This window comes from Lepisosteus oculatus, chromosome 19, assembly GCF_040954835.1.
Source record: "Lepisosteus oculatus isolate fLepOcu1 chromosome 19, fLepOcu1.hap2, whole genome shotgun sequence".
Taxonomy (NCBI): Eukaryota; Metazoa; Chordata; class Actinopteri; order Semionotiformes; family Lepisosteidae; genus Lepisosteus; species Lepisosteus oculatus.
Genome location: NC_090714.1, coordinates 3,689,091 through 3,712,594, shown reverse-complemented (window position 1 = coordinate 3,712,594; position 23,504 = coordinate 3,689,091). Strand labels below are relative to the sequence as shown.

General features: G+C 41.8%; 1 protein-coding gene across 2 annotated transcripts; it reads right to left on the bottom strand.

Moving 5' to 3' along the window:
* Positions 1-39: 39 nt before the first annotated feature.
* Positions 40-23,178, bottom strand: cfap70 (cilia and flagella associated protein 70). 2 transcript variants are annotated; one of them, XM_006637030.3, is made up of 26 exons: positions 22,924-23,178; positions 22,114-22,303; positions 21,439-21,537; positions 20,717-20,802; positions 20,081-20,257; positions 19,650-19,832; positions 19,172-19,266; positions 18,564-18,666; positions 18,096-18,230; positions 16,217-16,378; positions 14,690-14,779; positions 13,818-13,909; positions 13,066-13,126; positions 10,545-10,739; positions 9,770-9,901; positions 9,293-9,418; positions 6,989-7,122; positions 6,355-6,470; positions 5,824-6,036; positions 4,882-5,060; positions 4,186-4,338; positions 3,610-3,771; positions 2,930-3,019; positions 2,228-2,329; positions 702-749; positions 40-333 (listed from the first exon to the last, which is right to left on the bottom strand). In XM_006637030.3, exons 1-26 carry the CDS (start codon positions 22,996-22,998, stop codon positions 253-255), a joined length of 3,279 nt encoding a protein of 1,092 aa, XP_006637093.3. In that variant the 5' UTR covers positions 22,999-23,178; the 3' UTR covers positions 40-252. The 2 variants fall into 2 exon arrangements, with proteins under 2 accessions (XP_006637093.3, XP_015215352.2); XM_015359866.2 differs by lacking the exon at positions 702-749.
* Positions 23,179-23,504: the final 326 nt, after the last annotated feature.

Sequence of the window (23,504 nt, the reverse complement as noted above, 5' to 3'; positions counted from 1 at the left end):
ATATGCTGGAGGGGGAAGAAGTCACAAGAAGACAATAAAGACCTTGTAAATAATATTTATTTTAAAAAGACTGCATTTATCGTCGTTTATGACCATGCATAGATGTAAAACTCAGTAACAGGACGCCTGGATGATCTCTTTCTGCACTGGAGTTCTCCAAGACTGGAGTTGTTCACTAACCACTGTATTAACAACACAGAACATAATCCCAGACAGTTGCTGTAAATATCTTCCTGATCTGCTTCAGCATGTTCAGAAGGAGGGGTTTCCAAAGCCAACACGCTCCTGTAGCTCATGGATCTCCTGCAGAAGAGCTCCGTTCCGCAGGTTCAGCTGTGGAGCAGAGTGAAAGCGTGGCATCAGACTTTGGTCACTGTGGCGCAGAGCCATGGACGTTTTCTCATGTGTAAGAATGCAAGACTATTTGAGAAAAGGAAATGCAGGAAACACCCTAAATAGCTGCGAAGCCTTATCACAAAAAGCTAATATTATGGAGATATAAACAGCCTCATAGTGTTAGTTGGTAGTTGGATTGTTGTTGCAGTTTGAGAAGCTGCTACAGAGCCTCCTTGTTGGAAAGAAATACATAGTCGCTGCACTAATACCTCATGCATGTGAGCTTGTCATGTGTTCAGATCACTTGAGCCGCTTGCTAAAGGGCCAAGTCTCTCACAACTGTTTAGCCCCTGTTCAAATCTGACCTTTATGGTGTATTTGTAGGACTGCTCTGCTTCCAGATGTCTGCCAGTCTGCAAAACGCAAAAAAAAATCTGGTATTTAGTACACATCAATCAGTTTTTTTTCAACCGACAGTTAAAATGCTGAAACTTGCATCTGAAGTGTTTGTATTTTAAATGACCTATTTGTGTTAATCATTTTTAGAGCGTTATGTAGCACTTTTCACCCAAAATGACCCCAAAACACTTTATCCATATAGAAGGGAACCCAATTTATGTGGAGGAGCCACACTCTTTCCCCTTATTATTCTGTATCATCGCTTATATTTAGAGGCAGACTCAGACAAGCAGAGTTTGAAACAAATAAAACAGTTCAGCCTCTGGATGGCCTTTCATGTACACAGCAATGCTGTACATCATAAAGAACAAAGCCTTTATTTTGTGCAAATTATCACATTTGGGCTGCTACTGATCGTAAAGCACAACATCGCCTCTGTTTTGAAGGATTATCAAATAGTCAACGTATTCTTGTTGGCAAGAGTAAGGTAACTGACTGGCCACTTATTTACTCACCTGGCAACAAGCTTAACAAGTTTAAACATCTTGCCAATGTTTAACACCAGTGACTTAAAAATGATAAAAAGCCTTCTGATAATGTTTTTTACTCGGTGTTCAGAAAAAACTGTTTACTCAGTTTTCAGAAACTTAAAATCAAAAACGTAAACATTTTCACGGCTAAATTCTTAGTCTTTTTATGATCCTTTTAAAATAGAAGCATGATGTGTTGTGTACATTACATTAATGTGGATTTCCCCATGTGCAACATCATATTAAAAATATAATTATAAGACATGAGCAGCATGGTGGCACAGTGGTAAAGATTGCTGATTCAAATTATTGTTTGTATTTATTTATGATTATCCGTTAAAAACAAAAATGTACTACATCAAACACTTCCTTGTGAGTGATTCAGGACTATACATGGGTATCATTGATTGTATAATTGAGAGTGACTGAGTTTAAAATATTAAACTAATAAAACACCTGTAAAACTGACTGATAGAGCACTAAGTATTCTCTAAAACAGTTTTATGTGTGGTACAATTCTTCGTAGCTCAGAATCTCACAATCCTACATTTGTAAGGGACATAGGGTGGAATATACAATTTATTAATCCACATAGGCAATTCTGTGCTTAGGATTTTGCAAGGGAACATTTATCTGACTGGGTTCAATTCCGGACCCAGGGTGCTGTCTGTGTGGAGTCTGTATGTTCTCCCCAGGTTTCTGTGGGTTTCTCCCACAGCCCATGGACATACTGGTAGGTTGACTGTTGTCTGGGAAGACTGGACCTGGTGTGAGTGTGTGTATCTACTGTCCTGTATGTGCGCCCTGCGACGGACGGGTGTAATGTCCAGGGCGTACCCTACTTTGTGCCCACTTGCCAAGACAGGCTCTGGCTCCCCCTCTTCCCTGGAGGACCTTGGTAAGAAGCAGTTAGAAAATGGAGGGAAAGATCTTGGGCTCATACATGTCCACAGCAAACTCACCTTCAGACAGACAAGGGACAGGTAGCCCCACACTTCAGGGTTGGCATTATGCAGGGTGTTGGCTTCTGTAAGAGCATCTTCTGCCTCCGTCAGCTCCTCCAGCTGAAACCACATATAGTTAGTTGTGAGAATGGCAGTCGCACAAGTGGAATCTTACAACGTATCATGTCTTGATATTACTTTGATCACTTTTGCTTGACACTAGACCTGTGTTTTTGAGCAACCAATGAACAATCCTCTCCAGACATCCCTCGGAACATGCCATAAGGCTGAGAAGCCTAGGGCTGAGTTCAGAATGCACATACTTTAATATGTTTTATGCATGACCTTCAAGTCTCATTTTCCATTTTGACATGATGCACTATGCAATTGAACTATTTCAGCATATTTAGCTCCAACTGCAAGGAGGGAATGTTCTGAAGCTCAGTGAGCACTATACGCTAATGTACTGCAGTCATCTGGATTTCTTGCGCAACACCAAAAGGAATAAAAAAACATGTTGGAGAAATTCTTTCAAGGCACAAAACTTCTCACAAATCTCACAAGACCAAAAACTTGTACGAAACACGCGGTCCTTATAATCCACTCCATAGCAGTACGTTAATGCAACCAGCAGAACGCAAGGTCAGGCCAATTTATTGCAAGCAAACGTATCTATGGTGCCCTATAATAGGGGTGCTCATTTTTCTGTGGTGTAGTTACCCTGTAGCAGGCGATACCAAGCCCCAGCCAGGTCAGGCAGGAGGGGGAGTCTCTGCAGGCCCTCAGGTAGATGCGCTTGGCCTGCTCAAACTGGGAGGGGGCGAGACACACGAAACGATCAGTGGAGAGCTCTATCGAATCAACCTTCTCATCCAAGACACTCTATCGATGTTATAAAGTGTTGACATAAGAAAGACAACAGAACAAAGTATAAAAACAGAAAACGGTAAGGCATGTTCCAATCATGCTTCCATTATAATATCACTCATAATAAAGGTCAATGTTTGAAGGTGATTTAAGAAGAGTTAAAAAAGAGATCAGGCCTTCTCACTGATCTAGCCCTTTTAGTATCTAGTAGTTAACAGATCCAAGGATGTTATTCAGCCATTTCTTGTTAGATGCCATGCCATCGGCTTCAACAATACGGAATAACTATAAAGCTGTGCTTTCTGTGGATAGTTCTTTTGTTCAACTATCTGAAGAGAAAATACAATGGAGGAAATGTTTTTGATTGTATTCACTAAATCTATCCAATTTAACTGAGAATAACAAATTTAACCGCACAATACATTTCATTGGAAAAAACACAATGAGTGTTGCTTTTCACTTCTGAGTCGTTGAGGAATGAAAGCCGACAGCACCTACAGTGCAACAGGATCCTGCAGTACTTAAAGACCGACCTGCTTTTCCTGCAGGTAGATGGTGCCAAGCCTGAGGTAGATGGGATGAATATCAGTGGCGTCTGTCACAAAGTCCAGGGTTCTCTCATAACATTGCCGAGCCTTGCTGAACTTCCCCGTCAGGTAATGAAGGTGTCCGGAAAGAGCCCACACATCTGGGTTCTGCAAAGGCAAAGTTTCACAAAGCTGTGCATTTCTGACGGCTTTCTCCAGCTTCTTGGCGTTTCTGAAAACCAACAGGGGTTTCGTTCCCAGATTTGACTGCCCACTGCTCATCTCTACTCAAAGTGCTCTGCCACACAAGTCAACCACAGAGAGGCAGGACCTCGGTGTTATGTTTCATCCAAAGGACGGTGCTTTTTCTAGTTTTCAGGTTTCTAGTTCTAGACTCTAAAAATGTCAAGAAAATGATGCTGTAGATAATAGAATACTAGAGATATTACTGTATTTCAGAATGAACTGACTTGGTCCAAGAACTAAACTGAAGGTTATCACAAGACTGTAACAGAGTAGCACAGTCAGTAGATGTCAAACCATTAAAACAAAGTGTGGTAAAGGCTGTAGCTGTGCTGTTACCTCAAAGCTGTCCTGTAGTGCCTCCTGTAGATTCTTATCAGCGTCATCAAACTCCCCTCTCTGGAGGTGAAGTCTGGCCAGGGCGACATGATAGGAACTGCTGGGCCCTCCGTCCGGACACAGCAGCTCCTGAGCCAGCGCGCGTTGAGCCATCTACAACACAGCCAGACAGGGCGGAAAACTAAGGTCCAGCCACCACCCATTGAACATACTTGGTCTTTCAATCTTTTCAATCTCATTGCTTGTGTGAAATTCTGAAATGTGCTTTTTTCATGATTCATTTTCGTTTTATTAAGTCTCACTCAACAAGAACTCAATACTTATGCAAGTATCTTATGGGAACTATAGTTTCAAAGATCATTGCTTTGGTCTCCATTGCATCATTAGTCTACAGATCAGACTTTGCTTGCGCATTTTTCTGCATCCATGGGTAGTGTTGATCAATGCAAACAAATGTAAATCATCCTCCCTGTAAATATTCTTTGCAACATCCAGTGAAACAAAGAGTATATGTTATAGTAGCATCTTTACAGCACACAACAGCCCATACAACACCCTAGCTGCAATATGATGAAATTACTAATATATAGAATTACACATGGTGATCAGACATCAGAGGATCTTTAGAAAGAGCATAATGCATCAAGGATGACTGCACTGAGACAATGGTCATGTGAATCTGGAAGATGTCCTAACCTGAAGGGCGTTGGTCTGCAGGAGGAAGTGTACAGTCTCCATGAAGATAGTGGTGGTAGGTCTGAGGCTACTGCTTTCTGGGGGCTTGGACACAGGCAGGTCAGGCTCTGGCACTGCAGCTCCATCCCCCTGACTGTGCTCAGAGACAGCAGCCACGCTCTCCGTTTCTGCCTCGGCACCTGCAGGACAAGCAAAGGTACATACTGACCCAGAGCGTGCCTACTTCACGCAGATCACATTTCAGATCACAGGAGCTCTGTTCTCAGGAACAGATCTAGCCACACGATTACCATCTGTTGCCTGAAAGAGTAGAAGGAAGATTGTTCTTTTCAGGATTACTAAAAAGGAAGACAGTTTCATTACTGATGTTTTTGGCTTGTGGATATATGATATTCACTGTTTCACATACTACTTACCGAAATTGTTATGTATTGTATTTTTTTTGCAGTTAAACTAATTAAAATGCATACTGTTGTTTTTGTATTAATCACTTCAATGGTCACATAAAATGGAAAATTTAGGCTAATTAATGTTACTGAGGCAAATTAATAACATTTGTAAATATCTAACCACTATAAATGCATTAGAGAACATATTCACCATTTTCTATTGATCTGGTGCTATCTAGCATTCAAGATCTCTTTCAGCCCATGGCTTTATTTTTTCCATCTTCTACTTCGTCTGACTTTAAAGTACAAAGTTTAAATAAAGGACAAAGCTGTCTATACAATTGTGATATTCCAGTTCAAATAAATTCCAATTAATTTGAGCAAAAAATAATTTTCTCTTATAAACCTTGTGAACAAAGCTTTATAGTGCAGTGTAGCATCTTGACAACATCTTACATTTACATATACATGTACATATACTGTATACGTACATACACTGCACATGTATATACTGTATATATACATGTGGTCAGTTTGGGTGCTGTCTTCTCACCTCTTTCCTCCTGTCTCTGGATGTCCGATTCAATCTCTGCAGGTTCCTGGGCCTCCTGTGCAGGAGCCCCCTCTGACCGCTCAGTGCCCTGTTCATCTTCAGCCTGGGGTGCACAGATCACAGTCACCTGCGACGCTGCCTTCAGCTGTTTATTGGCTTCCAGAAAGGCCATCTCTGCCTGTATTGCATTTTCTTGCCCTTCGTAGAACAGCCCTGAAACAACCCAAAGGTAAAATGGCTGTACTTTTTAAGCTGATATGGCCCTGCTTCTCGATTTAGATCTTACCAATCGCACAGCCTGTGTCTAGAAATCAACCAAGAGGGATAAAGGACATTACAGTGCTAGAGCTTAATGTTTAGTTAGCCCCCACATTAAACATACCATTTCAGCAAAACAGAATTTCAGTATCTTTGTATGCACGTTTTATTTTCTCTTTTTTCACCCCAGGAAGCCAAGGAGATTCAAAAAAGTGAAGCATAACCTATAACAGAGACACCGAAAATGACTGCCCATGAAGGAACCCAATTTACCAAACAGAGTCCAGGCGATCACACTGGAGGGGTCCACACAGGTGGCGTCTTCAAAGAAGGTCTCTGTGTCTTCATGCCTCCCTCCCATCTCTGCCAGGATCCCACACAGCAGGAGGCTACACACAGAGCAAGCAGCCAGTATGAACTCTCAAAAAGATCGAAGCATGTGAGTTCGCTGAAGTACCTTAAGATTGCACCATCAGCAGTGCAATTTTTTTCTCATGAGTGAAAGATTTCAGAGTAATTCTAATGTCTTACTTGGACATGAGTTATCAGTCTTGTGTAAGTAGATACAATAAGCGTGAAGCATTACCCATTTTGGGCTGTGTAGGAAAACATGCCCTTAAATGGCCATAGCATCCTACCCAAAAAGGATAAGCAAGCAGCTGGCTCAGTCTTTCTGAGTTCAAAAGTTATGGCAACATCTTCTGCATTGCTTCACTGGATGCAAACCATTCACAAATCAATTACTAAAGTTATGCAAAGTTAATAAACCAATTGAAAATATTGGATTTCTTTTGCAGATTTTGCGAATGCAGAATGGAAATTGGAAATTAAAATTCACACCAGAGACACAAGAAGAGCAATGCACTGAGAGCAGAACAATAAGGGCTGGTGAGCATTCGGCACTCACCTTGGCAGGTGTCTCTGATCTAAGGCCACTGCCTGGTGGAAGCACTCTTCTGCCTTGGAATAGTCTGAGGTGAGCATTAAGAACGCTCCATAGTCAAACCAGTGAGCAGGGTTACTGCGGTCCCGGGCCAGCCTCTACAAAATAAAAACACAACTGATCGGAGCTTTCAGGAGCAAAGAAGCCTCTGGAAGCACAGGGATTCTTACCACCCTGTTTTCACCCTGACAGCCTGTCCCAGGGCAGTGGGGAAAGCGAGTATTCTAAATAGTCAATCAAAACGTCAGCATGTCTTTGGAGGTGGGAGGAAACCTTCTCCTAAGTACATTTCATATTTGCATTTTTGTAATGTGTTGTAGGCTGTAGAAGTTTGACTGATATGTTCTATGGTAAAATATGCTAAACATCCTCCACAGTAGTTCATAATATCCCTGCATTCTTCGTTTTTCACTTCTATGAACTGTGAGGTGTCATCATGAATAATTCCCTTATGCTCTTTCTCCTCCACGGTCCCTGGTAACTTGCTAGGCTGAACAAAACTTCCTCCTGCAAATGCATTTCCGGGTTTGACTGCAAGTAATTTGGAACTTAATTTTCTTTGCATCGGAATGACATGTTCAAATTTGGAAGAATTCATAGTCAGACTGTTACCGGCGTCATCTCATTCCTTTTCATGAAGAACATTTTGTAACATACAGTATGCTGTTCTTTTCAGAAATAGTTCCTTAGCAAGTCATAGGCAAAGTCTTAATGAAACCTGCTAGCCGAATCAAAAATCCAAAAAATGGCTTTTAGTTTCCAGCTAAAATCAGTCTCCTCCCAGTCCAATTTACTTTGGAGTCAGACCAAGACAAACAGGTCGGTTATCTCTTCTGGGATGTAGTCTGAGACAATACTTTCTCCTTAAAAATTAACCACACCAACTAATCTCTTTTCAATTTGACCACGACGTGTACACTATGTAACACTATTCGGACACTTCTAGATGAGACTGACCTCTCTGTCAGAGATGCACTGAGGATGCCACAGGTATCTCCTCACATATATTCTGGGAGTGTCTTGTGACCGAATGCTTTTGAGGCAAACTGAGAGGTGTGCTATATACAGTAACTGGTGTGACTGTACTATTGAGCCCCAGGCCACTCCTTTTCAGTAGTGGTTCCCAGGAATTACACCCTTTCACAGTAGATGTAGCTGGAGCCAAAAAATCTGCTTTGCAGGGCTAGGTGGAGACTGACATACCTATCACTCACACTTCGTTGCGTTCATTTGTGTAGGTTGTGCTACAGAGAGAAGTACAGCTATATATCATTGTGCTCGTGTAAAACATGTGTCAGCCTGTCACAGATGCATGTTATATTTAATTAGTACCTATTCCTCTAATTTATTATTTATCATTTTGTGTGAGCTTCTCTTTAATGCCCTGCATTTGTCTAATGTGTGATGTGTTTAAAATGTTCAAGCAAAGGTTCAGCAAAAGTGTCAGACAGAGAGCACCACATCTTGAGCATGCTGTCCTAGAACTGCGTGTCGAGACTCAAGTACCACAGAATCCAGAATCTGGGAAACGCCTTCCCAAAGACTTTCTCTTCAGTAAGGTAGAGCAGTCAGAGTGTTACATCACACTCAGTGGTGCAAATGAACGACTAAATAAAGGAGAACTGTAGGAAAGCCAGACAGCAAGAACAAGTGTTCCTGTGTATCAAAGCATTAGTCAGAAAAGCTGGAAAACTACTAAATACATCTCATCCTCTTATATACATAAGAAATGTAACTTTACTTGTATATAACCTGTTGAAAACTTTCATTCTGAGACCATAACATGCACAGTGTGTTGTAAAATGATAAAGTTTGAACACAGTTCTACTGGGTGGTGGACTCTCCAATGGTTTCAAATACTGTAATGGGTTGGCACATCCAGGAGTTGCACTGGACTGCGGAAGATTTGTGTTTTCTTTCAGATGTGCTCCTTAGCGGAGCATAAGCAACACATTACCTCCTTGTAGTCTTTTCCGATCAGATCTCAGAAGCTAAGCAAGTCTAAGCATGATCTGTACAGGGTTGAGAGACACCAGAGGGACATCAGTGCTGCTGATGAACCAGTAGGTGACCTATGGTGACATAGTGTACTGTGATCGAAGAAGGTGCTGAACTTTGTATGAGACATTAAACCAATGTTCTAGCTACTTGATGATCAGAAACCCTATTGTTCTTTGTCATAGTTTGTAAAAGTCTTGGTTAAATTCTCTGTGATGAAATATGCTGTATATTCTGCAAGAAGTACTGTATATATTCCTATGTCCATACTTCCTGGTAGTACTGGGCAGCAAGCTGGTAGTCCTGGTTTATCTGTGCCTCCATGGCAAAGTGTTTTAGCTGAGGACAGTCTAGGAGAGGCTGTGGTTCAGACTCCTGGACATCCACTGATAGGGTCTGCAGAGAGATGGAGAGAAATAAGAATCGTTTTAATTACGACTGACCGCATTCACACAGAACAAATATATTGTATATATAGCTCTTTCGCTAGAACCATTACTTAATTCTTACTTTCCTCATTAGTTTTCTCAACCAGTGGTGCAAAATATACAATAGTTTAGGGAAATAAATAATCGAGAAATAAATGCTGAGCAGCACTGCTCTTGCAACATATTTGTAGTACAAAGTTCTGCTCTGGCTCGCGCTGTCTGAGTGAGTGCAAACATGTCCACAAATAAAACCCGTGTGCTTGTCCGCAATTACAGGCATCTGGGCTGCAAGAAGTGTCCCACCATCCCTGCCCCTCACCTTGTTGAGGGCAACGTGCATCTCGTCCACCAGGAACACGTAGAGCTGGCTGAGGAAGGCCTGGTGCTGCTCCCGGTCAGAGAAGCCTTCTGTCCGCAGCATCTTCTCCCTGACAATCCTCACCACCGAGTACTGCCCACACACACAGAACCACACAGGACAGTGACGGCCTACACTTCCACACTACTGGATCTTTACCACGGTGGAGCCCGAAGCAGCGATCGCAATCAGGCTGAAGGACAGGAGTCATTTAACTTTTTACACAGCCACCGAAGAAGACTAATGAGCCATGCTGGCCATGGTGATTCAGGGCAGTCTCTCACAAAATAGCTATTAGATTAGGTTATTAGAAGTAAACGGGCAACTTCTAACTCAAATGGGCTTTTTATGTGTCAAGATAAATTTACAGTATTGCCACACATTAAAGGGAGGAACGTGGAACGTGGAGGAAAGTAATAATCAGGGTAACATCAAAGGTTTCAATTATGAAAGCAGGTCAATATATACAGTATTTACCACTCTTGATCACAACATCCTAGATATTGTCCAAAGCATCTTGTCAACGCGATGGGGTATTTTATTTTTTCTTCAAAGAGGGGAGGCTGTCATTCACTGAATCTGTAACCTGATTTCCCAAAACATTTCTTTTTCCCAAGGACAAGTTCTGCTTTGTAAGGCCCTTGAAGGATAAGGATCTGAAGCGATCTAACTGTTCAAAAGCACTGCCAAGAGGGAAATTTAAACGGGGAAACCCGTGGGTTTTGTGTGATGGTACCTTCATCTGCTCCTTGAAAGCGAAGTACTTCCCCGAGTAGTTGAGCTCTCCCAGGAGTTTCGTCTTGCGTTCCTCTTGGGCAAGCACGTCCAAGGGCAGCTCTCCCTGTGCCAGAGCTCCCCCGAACAGCTCCTGATACTGTTCCAGCACCAGCCTCGCCACGCCCCCCACCTGCCCATGGTAGTCCTGCACCGCCTGCGGTCAAGACAACACTTCAGTTAAAGGGGAGCTGCAACGCTAGTTTTATATTTTGGGGTGAGAAAGAATCCGTATCAACGAGTGCATCTGAAACCCCAATAACAGTAAAATGCACACAGTAACTTGTAAAACCTCACAACATTTACATCACAAAAAGACAACATTTCCAGGTATGCGTAGCACCATTTTCTATGATTCAGAAAGAGGCAACAAAACTTCTGGTGATATGAGGCGGCCCTGTGACATTATAAACAAGCAGGTTTGTGAATACATTTCTTTTAGACCAACATATAAAATATTGCTCTCGAGTCCGAGACAGTTTTGCTGACAAATACAACTTGCTTGTTAACTCTGCATGCAGATCACGTTGGAACATTTCTGTGGTGAAATGTGATGCAGCAGACCTGTACTTATTTGCTCGTACATCACAGTACATTAGTCATTAGAGTGACTAGTGAGCAGGAAGGGCCGCTTCACATCACAATTCTCGCGAACTCTCAACAACATGGTGACCTACAGTACTTTCTCATAGTTTGTTACCGAGATTTAAAAACCGGTCTGAGAAACTGGGACTGAGATTAATCCTTAAATACAGGGATTAATGGCAAATCATTGCAGTAAGGCTTTAGTTGCTTGGAATCACCTGGAGCAGGTGTTCACAGCCTTGGTCTTTGAACAGCTTCTGGTTTCTGCACCAGTTCTTAATCTTAATATGTTTGGTGCAAGTTTATAATTTTACTTTCAGCTCTTAAAAACACCAAAGGAATTTGTAATTGGTATCAACCCTGCACCAGTTTCTCAGTTTCAGAAGAACTGCTTTCATTCAGGTGTGTTGCTGGAACATCTCCCACTAAAATCACATTCAGCATAATACATAACGTTTATACATTTAATACATAAATGTCATTCGTTTTTAGTGTACTACAGTGTCAAAATGGACTTTTTTCCCCAATATGACCTCCATTACCGCAGAATTATTTGGCATCAATCAACGTGCTAAATAAAGCTCCCTTAGAAGGTGGGCTTTCAATCTCTCATCCAAGGAAATTAGCAAGCCTGTTCCAACCTAGAGCTGAAACAACAACAGCGTGACCCCTGGCATTGCCATCTGGCATTCAGAGAGCTGCTCCCGGCATGCAATAACCCTTCAGTAGCCTGGGCTATTTATAAACCTCATAAGCACAAAACTATCTGTACCTATGAACAGAATAATAACAGTACTGCTGCCTCCTGCATCATTTGCCTCTCCCTGCCATGAGTTATCATTAAATTAGATCTGAATATTTTATTCATAAGGAAGCCACAAAAACAATTCGTAAAGATCCACAAGAATGCAGCATCCCATGTGGGCAATTTAAATATTTGATTTGGGAGCATTTTACTTCAGTGTTATCTCAAAAACGTACAAGTCTATTTATTGTGATGGTCACAGATAGCGTAACTATGACCACATATGATCAGCAGTAACAATATTCAGTTAATGGTGCTAACCTTAAGTGTAACACTAATTCTCAATGTCTTTCTCTGTTCTCAGACCAGTTAAAAATCCGGGTAACTCTGACCCCACATAAAAACCCAGATCAGTCTTATTCTAATTGTACACGTAACTCAAAGACTCCACCGCTAAATTTCACACTGTCTAAAACTATACATATCTGAACCATTATTTCTGTCCCTACGATGTAGAATGAAACCTAGACTCTATGGATCTTGTTGCTTGTTGCACTAGGAAGCAAGGATATAATAAAATCTGGAAATTGATTTAGGGAAAGTCCTGTTTGAAGATGGAATTTAAAAAATAAAATTTATCTTGAGCCTTTCTTTCATCCGTGACATTTTGAGATCAGTGTGTTACATCATTGATGGTGTTGTTGAGGTCCAACAACATCCAAGTGACTGGGATATATGGCCTTTCATTCAGTAACCACAAGAGGGAGCTGAAGACATAAGCAACACTGAACCTCAAGTTCAAATACAGCATGAGAAAATGATCCATCACTGAGTTTACTTCTTCTGGCCTTCACTTCAGACTGATGGCAACAACAATGAAAGAAAGAAGATCCAAATGTAAGCTAAGGGTCTTATAAAACATGTCAGGTCAATTCCATATAAAGTGCTGTCTCAAGCTGTATTTCCAAAACCTAAACTACATTAAGAGTTTCTACTAGGCAAAAAAAAATGATGATAAGGTTTGCCTTAACAGTCTTTGTTTCTATATACGGTACTTAGTGTACAAGGTGCAGAGGAACTTGAAGATCCGTATCGGACTGTGGAGGCACGTCCAAGGAAATTACTTCTAGAAAAGAGTTAACGAGTCACTTACCCTGTCTGCTCCAACAAGACGACGAGGCATGGGAGGCCGAGGAGGAATCAGCTCTGCTACTCTGCAACGGGCACATGAGACATTTTTTAAAAAGATATCAAGCCAATGTTTCAGGTCTTTTTAATCTTTTAAAAAATACTGAATCCCTTTAGCTATGAGCAAATACCAATCAAGGACATGTAAAATGCTATAAGAGGCTCCTAAGGCCCACTGTACCCAAAAAAAAGCTCCTTGAGCTCCTCATACAAAATGTTGATCAGAGAACACAAATTATACTGAAGCACGGCAAGCGTGTACTCATCCCATTAGCAGAGCTTATATCACACACAGAAGAACCGATTTGTTTGCAGGCTTTAGACGGACACAAGTAGAGATTCAAGAGTTAGAAAAGGGGGAATTAGGGTTGTATTGATCTAACAAAGAGTTGTGTATGCAGGCTCTTTAACAGATTCTGATTTTCAAATATTTAAAATAGGCTGCAGTTTTGAGTCACCAACCTACCTACAATGGATGAGTAGAGGCTAAAAAAAATACATATATATATAAAAATACACAATATATGTTCTATGAGTTTTTCCTTATGATCCAGTCCGATATATTGCCCTTTTTGTTCAGATTTCTATTAAATATTCTGAACTAAACGTTAACATAATTCCTCCCCAGTAGGTCCACAAACATGCTGTAAGTATTAGGTACCACTGACACCATTAGAGCGAGATTGTCATTTTAAAGACTATTGCAGTTGGCAGTACCTCTTGGCAAGCTCTTCTGGTGGTCTCTTTGGAACCAGGGGTTTGTCTAACGCTATCTCAATCACCACGTAGGTTCTGGCTTCTGCATACATCTAACACATCAAAAGAAGGGACGGAAACGTTAGGCACAGTCTCTGTCTCAATGTTACATTTCAAATGTGCTCCTCATGTGCAAGTAGTGCAGTTGTAGCATTGAACAAAAACATGTGAAGTTACATAAGGTTTGTGAACAGACAGTCCAACTGTACCCTGACTTTGTAAAGGCTTTTGAAATGATGCTCACAGCTAAAAGACCCTCTCAAATCTCACCTGCACAGATGGTATTTGTAGTTCCTGCTCTCTGCACAATAATTGTAAAAATCTAAACCATAATTGTTTGCTTGTAGTTAATGTAATAATTGCTTATTTACAACCAATCCAAGGCCATAGTGAGTGTTATATTTTAACATTTGTTCGTGTTACTTTTTGTGAAGTAACTGTTTAACACTTAAGTCACCCTGGTTAAAATATTTTTAAATGATTACAATTTACAAAAAAAATACAATTAAATAAAAAATGCAAATCAAAACCACAGAACTGTGTAAAGTGACTGTTGTGGAATTTGTGCCTTTTAGTCTTCTTTAATTGTTATTTCTATCCTGGGATGCATCTTATTGTGAATCTTGTTATCTGTGAAGGCTGTGTTAACTGATTAAGAGTGCACTTGAATCACATTCCTGGTTTTAAACGCAGGAGGCTGGAGAGTGAGTGACATACTGTAAAAGGAAATCTAAAAGCCACCGCATACTGTTAAACCCAGAGCAAGGGGTTAGTGATTCAGGTGCCATCGGGCTACACCCCCCCACTAATGCACTATGACAAATCTAGCTCACCTGTCCTTCAGGGTTTAATGGTACTATGGTATCAATATCTGAAGCACTCTCTGATGCCACCGGTTTTTGTGCTGCTGGCTGTGTGGATGTCTGACAAAGCAAAGAGAAGAAAGAGAAGAATCACTCAGTATTAACCAAAAAATAACTCCATTGAAATGTCATCAAACACTCTGTTTTTTCTGCCTGTTTTAACTAAAGCTGAGAAAATATAACTGGCTGACTAACTGGGAACAATTGCAGGGGTTTTTGTGCGAACAAAGTAAAAGTCAGAAGTCTTGCTGCTCCTAATATTCTGCTAAAACAGGTCCAGCGTTATTCTATCTAATATTAATGATTATTTTCCTACACACTTTCCTGACTCCTGTTAAAATGGCCGCTACTACAGATATAATATCCTGGTAGAAAATCTTCAAGAAGCTGATATCAATCAATATTACCTAATGCAATATGAAACAGCACAACAATGAGAGGTAAACAAGTCACACCATGAAGTGTTAACAAAAGGAAATGCCTGGCCTCTTTCTTCAGGCACATTTGTTGGTTCTGTGCAGAGAGCTTGGATAAAATCAGTATACTGATTTCTATAAGAAATAGTGAAAATATTAAGTGCAGCTGGTTTGTGACACCTTGGATATGTCACTTACTACGTACAGACGAACCTATAATTTCCACACTGACTTGTACAATCCGTGCCCTTATACCAACTGCTTTTCAGCATTTTGCCTTTTGAATGCTTGCAATCCTTCATCCATAGATGACTGTGACTGTCAGCCAGATGGGCTAATCAGATGACTCATTTTCATAATGAAGCCTGCAATCTGGCTCCATTAAATTTAATTGCTTTGGGAGCTTTACTTTTGTCATTGCTTATGACACAGACACAGTGAAATCATGAGCTCTGATTGAAAATCAAGGAGTTCACTTTTAACTTTGCAACACAGGACTGTGAAGTTTAAAGTGATAGATTTTTTTTTTTTTTTTACAGTTCGCCATCTGTTGATGTTTAGACCATTCGCCTAGATTTCAATGCAGTATGGCTGGTGTTGTTCCCCAGAGTATAGGACTCTGCCATATTAAAATTAGCGGCCCTGACGCTGAGATATTCCAGCTGCAACAAAATACCAAGCACAGAATGGAGCACAAACCAGTATAATCATATGTGGTAGAACTGGCCACATGCAAAAGGCTGCCGTTTTTACTAAGGGCATAGAACCCACGTAGGAAAACTGGATAATACACACATTTTGGTAGTGATCACTTTAAACGGGCAAAGCTCTGTTGTTTAAATTTGAACTTCACAATTGGTATCAAATCGCAGCAGGTGATAATTGCTTCCTATTTAGAAAAAAACAAGTCCAACTGAATTACTTTCATCCCTTCACTATCAGGATACTATAGTATAACCCTTTAATAGTGCTAATTCTAATAAGACGAGCGTTAAAAAGGAACGGTTATCTTCTTCCTTGGTGCAGGTTCTGTGCTTAGGTCACACAGCTGCGCACACGCAACAGGTCTCCGATCTCGCACCTTTTTGGAGGCCTCTTTATCCCGGGCGCCCTTCTCGTCTTTGAGGATTTTGCTGGGCGCCCCCTTGCAGTGGGGCGAGCCGATGGAGGAGGGCACCCTGACCTTCCCAGGCCCCCCCGCCTGCCGCAGGCTGTCTCGCAGGACGCTGCCCTGGCGCTTCGTCTGCAACACACACCCATCGCACCACAAACACGTCAGAGTCTTTCAGCGATTCCGCTGTGGCCCAGTCCAAGGCAAGCCAACAGGATGGGCCAGATTAGATTAATCCAGGGCTGCACAGAGACAAACACAAAGACAAAGTGGAGGTTCGACTCTCCTGTCATTAAAAAGTATTGGTACTGTCACATCTTTTGCATCATTTAGCAGTGTTAATATTGTACAGTTACTCACTGTTTCTGCAACATAATCTAATTTAAATATGAATAGCCCTGCGCTTTACTACTTTAAACTGAATTTTAACGCTGTAACGTTTCTAAAAAATGTAATCCTTTGCAAGGCACACTAGTTGCTTGTACAAACGGCCCCGATGAAGCAGAAATAAATGTGTATTTGACACATTTGACATGGTGTTGGCTCGTCATTTATTCTTGTAAAGTTTCAAATGGATCAAGTCCTGCTCCCATCCCAGTGTCAGCAAGATCTACCACCAGGAGTGTCTCACCCTGCTTCAAGACTGCATGGTGCCATGTTACTTTCCCTGGTGCTCCCACCTTCAAGCTGGTGCAAGATGACTTTCTAACTCACTTCCAAAACATGGGAGCATTTTTAGTCTGCAAATGTTCATTGGCTATGCCAAAAACTGCTAATTGAGCTGTCTTCAGGATCAAACCCTCCTGTTTCTTGACTGAAGAAACCACCTTACACAATTGTGATCAGAAAGGATTGCCTCACACTACATCTAGAAAACAAAAGAAGACCTGTGCGAATAATCTATTTTTATCCAATAATTCAAAATATACGGGTAACACACTGAACATATACAGCACCTCCAGCCCCTGTGAATTTGTTCAACTATTCTGAGCTAATTAGAAACTAGCCATTCTTTAAAATTCTGTCCGTGGCCATTTGATTGACTGACTCCTTCTATAACAAGGGGCAATCGACCTTGGCCTGGATTCCATGTCTTAATTGGACTTGGACTGTTTGAATAATTGAGTGCTGAATTGATCCTAAATATCTTAATTAACCCAGGTGCTGCAGATCACTGATTTGCAATGCCTGGAATTTACTGCAGGTGCCAAAGTTTCTCCCCCCCTCTGTAACAAGGCACAGGACAGTTTAGCAGCCTAATTTCAGAAATCAACAACTACAAAATGCCCTTCCTTGTTTTCAAAGAAAGCTTAAGATCATCGTAGGATTTTAACTCAAATATCCTGGAATGCTGTCCTGTGATGGACAGACATCCCATCCAGGCTGTATCCTGCTGTGCGCCCATTGCTTGCCAGGATGGGATCCAGCTCCCTCCTGACCCTGAACGGGATGAAGCAGTCAGAGATCTGAAGGAGGCACATCTCGGATTGTCCTCAGAATAAAACCGAGAGATCTCGCCGACACCATGTATGTTCTCAGCTTTATGAAATGATTCATAGCCAGAATGTAAACATCATTCCTTTGGATTTTTATTTGGAGATATAAAATTGAATAAATGCTGCAAAAAAAAAATTAGGAAGGTGGCTACTAGGTACTATGGTACTTCAGCTGTGGAAGGGATTCCATTTAACCTGTATTCGATATAAAATACAGTACCTTCTGCTGTCTTCTAAGAAAGTAAGAGCCCCACTCTTTTCAGCTTCAGTTTTAATGTTTCTTGGATCACCTTGGAACGAAATGAAACGCAGGCAAGGTGCTTCGCTGAACCAGACAGTGAGTCGTCTCCTACCTTGGCAAGCAGGTCTGTTTCGTAGAAAGGGACAACCGGATAGGCTCCCCTGATGCGCTTCACTCCTGGATACAGCAGCGGCGCCATGTCCACATACGCCACTCCATGGAAAGAGATCTGTCCGTCATCTTCCCCCTGAAGGAGCCCAGAGCTTAAGAGGAGGAGAGCTAAACCACGTGAGATCATCCCTAAAATAACCCACCCTTCAGTGGTTGGATCAATTTTAAATGCATGTGACTCTTCCATTTCCAGCACCTTCACTTGATTGCCTTAAACAGCTTTTTTATAAGGCAGCACACTATGTCATGAGCTGTTTAATGTCATTTTGTGTCTAACATGTTTCAGCTCGTGAGAGGATTTAACTGTTTAAAGAGGTTAAGCGCTTGGGGAGCCCCAGCCAACTTGACCCAAGGTGGCAGTGAAATCTTATGCTCACTTTGCCGTGAAGGTCTCACATGACAGACTCACCCCCTTGTCTTTGCCAGTTTTGCCTGCCTTGGTGGTGTTACTCTGTGGCGTCCTCATGATCTCCACGGGCCAGAAACGGCAGTCAGCAATGCGCCTCAGCAGGCTGTGGAGGAAAGACACATCTGTCGCTACACTGCAACGTCACTGGGCATAACGGGGCAACTTTATTACCCCCAGCAGATTAGATTGAAACTCAAGCATCAGCTCAGAAAAGAAAGAAGCATCTCATTCCTAACATAAACATAACATAAGCCTCATTTAAATAACGTCACGGAAGGGGAAGATGCAATAATACCAGGGGAAGGAAGTCAGGGAGCTTCACAGGTCAGCACCCACATTGTATTTAAGCTGCGGAGTGTCAGGCCAACTAAGCCTGTATCTGCCGCCCCGAGAGGCCAAGAATCACTTTATCAGCAACAGCAAAGATTTGCCTTATTTAGAACAGTGAATAAAGAAGAACCTGTTTCCAAAACCCTGGCATCTGGGCGTTCTCCTGCGCAGAGAGTAAGAGGGGGACTAGCTTGAATATGATGAGCTTCTACCAGGAGTCCAGCAGAGACACAGAGGACATGGACACTGTTGGATTAATATGGGATTGCCGGTCTTACCAGCCCAGTCCTCCTGCCTCCACGAAACAGCGCCTCTCTGTGTCCCAGCTCACCCGCTTCCTAGCACACTCAGCGTCGGCTCGGAACTCCCTGTCCTGAGAAACACCGAGCCACGGACAATCAGCTCACCGTGACACGTGCACAGCGCTTTAGAGGACACTGAAAAGCCATTCAGACAAAACCCAGTGAGCCACAGTGGACAATCACTGTAGTTAAAATCTTTTACTTTCAGTGGAGGTGTTCTGATTGCTTTAGATTTGTTTTTGTTTTTTTTTAATGTCAATGTACTTTTCAATTAATTATAGATCTTTACCCTTCTCACTGTCATATGTCTCTTAAAAAGCACAGCATTATTATTCTATACTATATCTTCATGTTTTTTTTATTTTCACTGGCAAACGTGCTCAAGATTGATAAGAAGCTCCTTTTAATGTTTAAAACCAGTTTCCTATTAAATGAAATCGTTGACTCTGGGTACCTCCACACCAGTCAGCTCTCCATCTTCCCCCTCAGTAGGCTCAGCCTCTATATAAGCCCCTGGGATGAACTGGGCTCCAGGGGCCAAGACAGGACCCATAGGCCACTTCTTCAGCCTGGGTGTGGGCTCCCTCTCTCCCCCCTGCTTCAGGACACCGTTGGAGAACAGCAGCAGTTGCTCCTTCTGCACAAGGAGACATTAATATAAGAACAGAAAATACAGTTTAAGAACAGGTGTGACACCAACACAAGCAGTACTATGTAGAAAAGATTACTAGTGAGGCTTAAATTGATGGAATGCTTTTTCTTTGTTATAGGAAAGGTGGTTCTGATGTTCTCTGGTGATGCCCTGAGTGTCCCTTTGATATTTCATCCCTGTCATAATGCAGTTGTCTGGTCGGCGATGGCCCCGCTGGGCAGCGGGAGTCTCACCTCAGCTGTCACCGGAACCTGCAGGGCAGCCACACAGTTGAACGCAGGACCTGCCAGGTTCCAGACTTCAGGGACCGAGTAGGCAGTTTCAACAGCCACCTTCAGCAGATTGGAGTCTGCAAGCTGAGCATCGGAGAGCAAAGGTTCTGGAACACAGATGGCCACATCCAATGCTGGCTGTGCCAAGGAGAGCAGATACAACATTTCACACACTGGGCTCATCCACAGCCTCAAGCAGAGCAGCAGCCCCCATACAGACTTACTGGAGACTGGTGCTTACATGTGCCATAGCTATGACTACTTCCTAAGAAATGCAAGTGGGATTTCTGAAGATATTTAAAACAGGGCATTGTGACTGTGGAACCCTTGCAGTCGCTTAAGTTTCATTTTTTTTCCCCTCAGTCGTTTCGAAAGACTGATAATACCAGACACGCACTATGAAAACAAACTTCTCATTAAACAAATGAACATGACTAGAAAAGCAGAGGCCGTGAAGTGGAATTTTAAGCTCACCTGTACAAACAGTGTTTTTCCTGAAAAAATATAGTATATCGGGCTGAACAAAGGAATCGTATTGTTGGAGTTTCTGTTAGGGCTCATTTGACACACGACAGACTGTGGGTACACTCCCCTTACCTTACTCGTTCCCTCCAGAGTGGATACTTCTGCTGATGAACCTGCTGTTGGGTGCAATATTACAGTCGTGGTGAACGTGTACTGACCTACAGGGGAAAGAGATTGACAGAGATTGAGAAAGGCGATAATTCTTGGTCCATTATATAAAATATATCCGTTATGGTCATAACTGCAGAGCTGTCTAATCCCAGCTGACAAGCTGGAGTATTTGCAGGTTTTCTAAATCTCTTTAAAACACAAAGAGGTGGAATATGTTACTTAATTGGTCCAGTTAGGCCAGTAATAGGAAGATTTACATTGTTAAGAGTTGAGGCACAGTGAAAACCCCAAAACACTACTGGGTCCACCGGGACCAGGATGGAACACCCCTGATTTAGTCCAGAGGAAATTAAGATCTGATGAGCTGAAAGACTTGGTTGGAATGACCTTATAACAGTCGTGACTATTTTCTAAAGATCTAGTGAACCTTAGGAGGATGAAGTGAACTTGTTATGGACAGCGTAAAACACAGACCTGCTGATTTTAATGTTTGTTATTAAAGTAAAAAGATAATTCACACGCTCCACTTAAGCTGATTTGTTTCCAGCAGCTTTTAATCAACAGCTCTTGATTCTCTGTAATTCTAATAATTGCTAATAGTATAATATACTTTAAGACACTGGCATGTTTCCTCTTTAAAATGCATAATGACCCCAAAAATAATAAGGTACTTTTCCACTCACCATGTAGCAGGGGCAGTAAGTCCACAGCAGCCTGGCCCAAAACAACAGTTTTCTCTTCTTTCTGTTTCTTCTCCTTTGGCAAGATTTCAAAAAGGGTCACTGTGAAGACGAAGGAGTGAGTGATCAATTCGCTCCACATTGTCTAGCTTCTAACAAGCACCAGACAGTGTTACAAAACTGTGGGGGAATGGAAAAACATGCTTTGACCTACATACCAATAGATAGTACTGAATGAATTGCTGGGCTGCCATGTCTATGTTTCAACACACATTGCCAATGTTGTTTGTTGAGCAAGAACTAACCATACTAAAGCAATGCAGAAACATTTTATAATCACCCCAACATTTCGAGCTTTCGAGAAGCTGTGTTTTTAAGACCCATCTGGGACATAGTGTAGTTCAATCACCTTCATTATGCATGTGAATTTTTAATTGACATTAGGTCAACTTTCTCTGTCACTGAGATAGTAACAATAGCTCACTATGAATACTACTGTTCACAGCTACAGCACTACTACAAGTATCCAACCACATGAAAATACCAAAGCTACTGTGACCAGCATGCATACAGTACAAGGAAGACAATGTCACTGCTCTGACAGCATTTGCCAATGTAAAAATAAACAAATCTAAAAAAAACTGTGAGTAAATCATGTCCAAACTGCACAGCACTCACAGAGGACAGGTTTTTGTGCCAGGTCATCAAGTGTGTTGCCTGTTTCTGTGCATTCAAAGCTGCAGGTAAAGTTGTACTCAACTCCCTGTTCAGACCCTGGAGCGGCCTCGAGCTTCTGAGAGTCCCCCAGCTGTGAGCCATTGAACTCAGCTCTGACGAAGGTGGGCAAAGACTCTCCCTTGGTACCTTTCTGTGAGATAGTAAGGAGACGCTTATAGAGCCATTTGACAAAGTTACATTTTTGGATCAATTTTGTACAACACGCACAGATTTTATATTTTATCTCCTCGATTTGTAGCTGTGTTAGAAGAGAAAACTAATAAAAGACATTGTTTGACACTTGATGTATGTGTCACCTTTGACACCACACAGCAGAGATTTATGCTGATGAGGAATCAGTAAATAGGTCCTATAATAAAAGGATTTAGACCAAGGATGACCAGCTCTTGTCCTCCAAGACTCTTTACTGTTGATGTCTACTCTGATCTTAATTTACCTGATTGAAGTAATTATTGGGAAAGAATTAAAAAGGTACTGTTATTACAGTATCCACAAAATATCCCTATTTTTTATTGGGATTTAAAACTTAAACCTTGGAATGTGTTAGCTGAATGACTAGTGTGTTTCTGGGAAATTCTGTGACAAGACTCACTCACTGTTCATAACTAGTAAAGCAAACTAGCTCGCGTCTGCTGTATTAATTTAATGCAGCTGCGTGATATGGCTCCTCGTTTTAGAATAAACTCTGGGCACGTCAGCCCCCCAAATCTCGTATTTTCTTGTCATACCATCCATATCAATTAGCCTTACCAAATTCCTGCCTCGCAACACGGTGAGTTGGACAGGTACCGCGATCTGAACGCCACCCGCCTGGCACTGCTCCATGGGTGAAAATAAGGCAAGGCGCACAACGAAATCTTCGCTGTCTTTCGGTGCACAGCGAAACGACTCTGTTTAAAGAGGCTATAATTTTCCGCCCGCTTGTAGCAATGCTGGAAGTGTTTTCCTTCTGCTTGTGCAGCTGAAGACGAGCAAGTTATGGCGTCTGTGGTTGCCGTGGTTACAGGCCATCACATCGCGAGATCTTGTGAAAAAGTAAAAGCAAAACTTTCTAATTTCTTTCAAACGACAGTTAGATTATAGTATAATATGTATAATTAAATTACATTTCAAACTGTAGGAAATCGGGACGGAGAAACTCGCGCTAATTAACTGGAAGTTGAAAAGAGCGGTAATATTACCAAAAGTGGGCACGGCAGTTTTTTATTTATTTATTTTTGACAGTAATATTTATATTTGCAATAATATATCATTGATATTTATACACAGTAATGGTGAGCGCCCAATACGCTCTTACTCCCCTGAAGGTATTTTTTGTGCATCAACCATTT

What these genes read in the sequence shown, in the direction of transcription:
- cfap70 (XM_006637030.3), bottom strand. Translation starts at nt 22,998, where the DNA reads ATGGAGCAGTGCCAGGCGGGTGGCGTTCAGATCGCGGTACCTGTCCAA. An exon ending in CTTTCAAGGAGCAGATGAAG is followed by an intron (nt 9,902 to 10,544) that starts GTACCATCACAC and finishes GTGTGTGGGCAG; the next exon opens with TACTCGGTGGTGAGGATTGT. An exon ending in TTGGTATCGCCTGCTACAGG is followed by an intron (nt 2,330 to 2,929) that starts GTAACTACACCA and finishes ATGTGGTTTCAG; the next exon opens with CTGGAGGAGCTGACGGAGGC.